The sequence below is a fragment of the Macadamia integrifolia genome, chromosome 5, assembly GCF_013358625.1.
Source record: "Macadamia integrifolia cultivar HAES 741 chromosome 5, SCU_Mint_v3, whole genome shotgun sequence".
Taxonomy (NCBI): Eukaryota; Viridiplantae; Streptophyta; class Magnoliopsida; order Proteales; family Proteaceae; genus Macadamia; species Macadamia integrifolia.
In genome coordinates this window covers 39,732,072-39,739,010 of record NC_056561.1, presented here as the reverse complement: position 1 = coordinate 39,739,010, position 6,939 = coordinate 39,732,072, and the positions used below count along the sequence as shown (strand labels likewise).

The 6,939-nt window shown below is 40.4% G+C and overlaps 1 protein-coding gene across 1 annotated transcript; it reads right to left on the bottom strand.

The window, feature by feature from the left end:
- Nucleotides 1-1,106: 1,106 nt before the first annotated feature.
- Nucleotides 1,107-1,968, bottom strand: LOC122078070 (major strawberry allergen Fra a 1.07-like). Its single transcript, XM_042643940.1, has 3 exons — nt 1,962-1,968; nt 1,569-1,841; nt 1,107-1,475 (listed from the first exon to the last, which is right to left on the bottom strand). The coding sequence occupies exons 1-3, from the start codon at nt 1,966-1,968 to the stop codon at nt 1,177-1,179; spliced, it is 579 nt and encodes a 192-aa protein (XP_042499874.1). The 3' UTR covers nt 1,107-1,176.
- Nucleotides 1,969-6,939: the final 4,971 nt, after the last annotated feature.

Sequence of the window (6,939 nt, the reverse complement as noted above, 5' to 3'; positions counted from 1 at the left end):
CATCCTGACCTTATAATGGTCAAAAGATAAAAGTACCCTTGAATCAAATTTCAGGGTATTACATGAAACACCATCTCCCGTCCCCCTCTCCCGCCTCCCGCCTCCCGCCTCCCGCCTCCCGCCATTTCCTAGGTTCAAAAACTTTGACTGTAACTTTTGCTGTAACGTAGCTTTAAGAAGAGAGGCAATGAGGTGAGGGGAAGAAACCCTCCTGTAGTAAAACTATTATTTTTGTTTGAAGGGAAGAAATTCTAAGCTGATGCTCGAGTCCGTAGCTCTCACTTATCCGTTATTTAAATCTTAATTGGATGCCTGATGTGAGATACTATTAGTTACAATTATATGAATTATATCTAATATTGACAAGTCAACTTCCGGTTTTTTTTTTCCGTCCTCTGATCTAGTCATTCCATTTCTTAGTATATCTGGTTGGTCCAAACATCTAGCATATAAGATTAGGTCAAATTTTTCTTATCATGCTACCTACATTTGTCAAATTAAAATTGTTTTTTAGTTAAAAGAAGAAAAATAAAAAAGGAAAATCATAGTGTAGAAACCATGATTAGGTCAAGGTTTTACCTAAGAAAAAAAAAACATTAGGTCAAAGTTGCTTGTCTCTCCATAATCTGAGCCTAACTGGCTCAACAGCCACTATATGCGTATATTTTAATTATGGGAGGAGGTCAATTCTATCGTTGGATTTCCTAAACTTAGTGGTTCAACGAATGGGAGGGTTTGGATGAGAGGGGCATAAGAGAATTTTTAAAGGGAAGGAAGAGAGAGATAGACACAAACATAGGTATACCGATGGCATACCCAGGCATTTCCCTTTATTCTAATTAGTTCCTAACTGTTGTGTAGTAATTCGAAGAGTGATGTAAGTGGTAATTCAGCCTGCTATGAAAATAAGTGATGTTTATCCTATCTTATTGAAACACAAATCCAAAATATAATTATTATGAAATAGATTTTTTTTTCTTCTAACAAATCCTCCTTTACTAAGTACAAATTAACAACCTTAACATTCCTTGACCAACAACTTACCCCTCTCACCCCGCCCTCCCCCAGAAAAAGGAAAAAAAGAAAAAAAAGAAAGACACAAACACAATGGGTGACATTTAGTCATTGTGCCATAATAGCTCTATTGATGTAATAATAGAGTAACTAAAGAGACTCTTAAGCATATGCATCTGGGTTCTGCAAGAGGTAACCTTCCACCACCTTGAAAGTTCCAACGGCCATGTCTTTGCCCATTTGGATTTCATCTTCACCCATTGTGTAATCACCAGTAGTGTAAAACTCAGAAGTAGCCTTAATGATAGATCCCCCGTCTGCTGAGGCCACAAACTGAACTGTATCAACAACCTTTTCAATCTTTTCCCCTACTACAGCACCTTCGATTAGACTAAACTTGCACTTAAAATTTTGTTCATCAACTTCGTCGATCCGATGCTTGATAAAATCAAAAGGGCCATCTACATATTAAACAAAGAAAACTTTCAATTTATTTCAATACAAAATAAAGGATAAAATAGAAGAAAAGGAGAGAGAGAGAGAGAGAGAGAGACCATCAGCCAAGTTGATCCGCTTGATGGATCCAGCCCCATCATCTCCTTGAATTTCAATGGATTTTATTTTGTCAGGAACGATCTTGGGAAGTAAGTTGTGTGCATCAAGGATTGCAGCCTTGAAAAGCCTAGCAGGATCGATTGGACAACTGAACTCATTGCTAATGGTAGTCAGCCATTTTTTGCTAAAGGAAGAAAATGATGCAAAGAAGAAAGAAGGGAATAAATTCTCAATAGGGCAGGACAACCTTAATGGTAGGTTGATGTGAATGCCTTAGTGCCTAGTGGTGGTGGAGAAGAAGAGAACCTATCGTATGGTGGTATTTATAGATCAATGAGGTTCTGGAACTGTTTGGTTTGAACCTTAAGTCTAAGATCATAGGAAACCCATACCCCACATGCAGTAATTCTCTATGTGGTTCATAGAAAAACTTCGGCCCGTTTGACAACGTTTTTCTCGTTTTTGTTTTAAGAAACGGCAGAAACATAAATTTCCATTTATAGAAACAGAAACGAAACTAAAGGTGTTTGATAAGTCATGTTTCTGGAAGTCAATAATAATCAGCGAAAGAATGTCCACGAATCGTTTCCAGAAACGGAGAAACTTGTTTCGCCTGGGTCGTTTCTTGAATTATAAATAGGTAAAATTTTCAATTTCTATTTCTAAAAACAAGTGAAATGAAACAGTTTTATCAAACGCTTTTTGTTTCATTTATGTGGTTTCTAGACACAGATATGACAGAAACGCATTTCTTGAAACGTTATTAAACGACCCTTCAATTTGGAAAGGAAGAGAACACATAATTTCAATTTGACCCATATAATATTGGGGGGCGATGGTCAGGAGGAAACAATCCATTTTGTACTTTTCAAAATGGACAAAACCAGTCCAAACCAGAGAAAACCCATGGATCGGAAAAGGAATCGTTCTGATTTTCCTGGTTCAATGAGCCATTGTGGTCCAGTTAGACTGCTTAGTTTATAAAATCGAACCAAACACCAAACCGTTTAGGATCCTGCTGGGCTGGTTTTCTTTTCATAGAATAAAACTGGGATCTGGCCTGAAAATAGTATCGCTTTGGTGTCCAGTGTTGGTCTAATTCATTGGTTGGCCAGTCACCGGTCTGGTTTATATAACATGGCCTACAGTCCATATGTGAATATCCGGTCTGGTTTATATAACTTGGGTTTGATGATACAGTACGTTATCATAATAGTTTCATTTAATCAATGTATGATGAGTAAAATATGCCATTTTTGTGCATCTAATGAGGCAACATGTTTCTTATTTAAAAAAAAATAAAAAATCATGTTCTAGAAACCACCTATGGTCAATTTCATTTTTTGGTTAACGTAGCCTCCTCCGTCGTTTGGGATCAATGTGACAGGATTTGTCATGACTGGGTCATTACTCAAAGTCATAAGAGGAGTTTCTAAGACAACAACTGAACAACACTATGTGAGGGGGGCTTGACACGCAATGAAGCATTGGAAAGTTGAATGATAAAAACAAAGAAGAAGCTCTAGAAGCTACCTAGATCAACATTTAGCCTTTAGGGGTGTAGCAAAGCATTACATTCACAGATAGAGGAGCTAAGGAAAAGATGTTCTCATGTAAAAGGTTATAAGTCCAGCCCAATGCAGAAGCAGAATTTTTTTAGACCCTTTATCACTGCACTGCCTAACAATCAGCTAAACATCCCCAAATGTCGGTTTGCATCTTTTGCTGCAGTTCAATGACATTTTGAATTCAATATTCTCATCACCTCCAACTGTGGCAATGATTGTTGGGACGCTGCTTGATAATACACTGGATGCCAGGCGTGCAGCTGAAGACAGAGGATTGCCTTGGTGGGTGCCCTTCCAGAATAGGAAGGGAGATGTCAGAAATGATGAGTTCTACAGCCTTCCCCTTAGAATACATGAGTATATCCCAACCAGATTTCTCTAAGTACTTATACATCCTTGTACACCTGTTACTTTAATTGTGATCGAAATCTTAGTCTTGAATAACAGTTAACAATATACGAAGCAATGTTTTGAGCTGTAGACAAACTTAGGCTTCTGCAATTTAAGCTTAAAGCTCTGGTTGGTTGCAAGGATGCAGAGGGGAAGAAACGTAAGATTTTCAAACCCAATAAAGTAGCTTTCGTAATCATTACACGGTAACCCTCCTTGATGGCACCCCTGTGTGTAGGTGTAAGGGCTTCTCTCTCTGAGAGAAGACACTTGCCCATCATATTATTAAGTTTTGAATGTGTTTCATTGTTATATACTACGGTTTCAAATAAAAACCTAATTTACTTTATTCTATTTAATCCAATGATAATGCTTGTCTACTGGTGGAGAGGAATGAAGAATGATATGGCCATGCATGTGTCTAGATGCCTCACATGTCAGCAAATCAAGGCTGAGAGACAAATGCCCCATGGGTTATTACAGTCCTTACCTATTTCAGAGTGGAAATGGGAGAATATTACCATAGACTTTGTCACAAGCCTACCCCACACACAGAAGGGCATGAATGCCATTTGGGTAGTTGTGGACCGCTTGACCAAGGTAGCTCACTTTATCCCAATAAAGATAACATTTTCTATGGACAAGTTGGCCAAGTTGTATGTTGATAACATCATCACATTACATAGTGTACCAGTTTATATCATCTCTGATCGAGATCCCAAGTTCACTTCTGAGTTCTGAACATGTGTGCAGAAAGCTATGGGCACACAGTTGAACTTTAGCATAACTTTTCACCCACAGACCATTGGTCAGTCAGAAAGGACTATTCAGACATTGGAGGACCTACTCCGAGCATGTGCCTTCGATATGAGTTATAGTTTAGATGAGCATATTTCTCTTATTGAGTTTTCCTACAACAATAGTTATCAGGCCACCATCGGAATGACCCCGTTCGAAGCACAGTATGGCAGAAAGTGCCGGACTCCACTCTATTGGGATGAGGTTGGTGAACGGTATACTTTGGGTCCAGACTTGATACGGGCCACTAGTGAGAAGGTGAATGTGATCAGAGAGAGGATCAAGGCAGCTCAGTCCAAGAAAAAGAGTTATGTAGATGTCAGAAGAAAGCATCTGAAATTTGGAGTTGGAGATAAGGTGTTCTTGTGGATCTCCCCAGTTAAAGGGGTGATGCGGTTCGGCAAGAAGGGAAAGCTTAGTCTTAGTTTATGGGACCATACGATGTACTAAAAAGGATCAGACTCGTAGCTTACCGGATAGATTTACAACCAGAGTTGGAGGGTACACATGATGTCTTCCATGTATCCATGTTAAGGAAGTACATCCCCGACCCCACTCATGTCTTGACTTACATACCCCATGAGTTAGATGAGGATTTTGCATATGTGGAGTATCTGGAGAAGATTGTTGACTGGAAAGAACATGAAATGGATGAATCACCCCGAGCAATAAGCATCTTGGGAGCAGGTAGATGAGATGATGAAGCAGTATCCTAGATTGTTTGATTTGCCAGGTATGTTCAATTTCGAGGACGAAATTCAAGGTGGGGGGAATGTTACACTCGTGCCCTGACTCTGTCTAATTTGAACTTTTGTACCAAGTCTCAGACTGGAGATTGGAAGCATGGTCGAGTTTTGTCTCACGACCGCCTATTGCCAAAGGGGAAGAGATGACCCCAAGTGTTCGTGCATCACATGCCAATCTTACTAGAGGGGGTTCGTACCTCCTGATCCCAGATGCTAAGTGACCCGATTTCTCACACATAAATCCCAGCATATACCAAAGTTACCGAAAGACCACAAGCATGGCCAAACGAAACCACCCGTGTGAGACAAGCTATAGGACAACAAGCAGTCAAGATAGCTTGCTGTCTTGACTACCAAAAATAAGCCATCAGATCCACTTGGCTTGAATCTAGTGGGATATTTCCGGTGAGCCTAATAGGCTGCTGTCAAGGTTTCGATGCCCATAGGTCCTGCCACTCGCATCGTAGATAGTCTTGGGTCATTCTCCACATCTTCCTCATGTCGTGAGCACATTGCGAACCTAAGTAGTCGGGTTCTTGGGCTCCGAAAGTCGTATTAACTCGATCAGTCTGAATAGGGTTCAACCAAACGGACCATAAGGCCCAACTTAACTCATAAGTTAGAAATGAGGAATTCATTTCCTCATTTCCCATTATGTGCAAATGTGGGAGAGAAGAAGGAGAAGAAGAAAAAGAGGAAGAGGAAGAGGAAGAAGAAGGAGGGAAGAGTTTACCTTATTCCCGGCTGCCGCATCGTCACCAGAAATCACTGTTGGAGGTGAGTATAACCTCCCATACAACTCTCTCTCTTCATTTTGGCCTAGATTAAGCTAGGTTTGGAGGGAATCTTAGTGTATAAACCATGTTGAGATCATAGAATGCGTATTCTACCCTCCCGGTGTTGTTGCCGAGCTAAAACCAAGCCCTGTGAGCTCCGTCAACAAGTATTGCCAAATGAGCAACTATGGTTTTGATCGTTCAATCGACGTATCTCCCAAATGGCTTGATGGAATCAGGATTTTATTGGCTTAGAATGATTCTAGGATCATTCCCTACAAACTCGACGGAATAAATCCCGACAATCAGGCTCGAGCTGAAAAGCCCCAATTTGAGTGGACAATCTATATTGCCACCGGAAGCAAGCCACCAGATCCACTGGACTTGCTTCCAGTGTGCTATTTCTGGTTAACCATAGAGCTCAACGAGCACTCTGTCACCACCACTGGAAATAACACTGATATTTCGGTGGAAATACCTTGTTTCCAGTGGGTGTTTCCAGTGGGTGTTTCCAGTGACATTATTGTTACTGGGAAACCTTGTCTGTACCTTTTGGGGTGACCCAAGTGGGCCTCTCCCGATCTTTCTGAAACATACTGATGTACAATTGCCCTTGTGTCTAGGATAGTGATGTCCTTGAGCCCTGAGACCAAAACTGAGTGGACTGATCGGTGGCCTTATCTGAACCCTAACATAAGCAGAGATCAACAAGGTGAGGGATGGTTGCTTTATTTTTGGATTGTTTTATTATTATAAAATTGCTCACATATGTAGGATTATATATGATTATTAAATGTTCAAATGATGATGTTCTATCACATATTTTATTTTATGATTATGATATGAATTGTTATGGAGATGTATGGCGGGATCCAGTGTGGCCAAGGTGGTATCGGTACCGTGATCGTCGTGTGTTTGATTGTATGCATGAGACGGAATCTAACATGGCCGAGGTGGTACCGGTGCCATGATTGTCGTATGCTTGTTGCATTTATACGTTGATTATGTGTAATAGAGTTAGTTGTAGTCACGGATTACACTTTGTGGCTGATGTGTTACCAGTATCGTGTGCTCCGGGACTACATTTGGAAA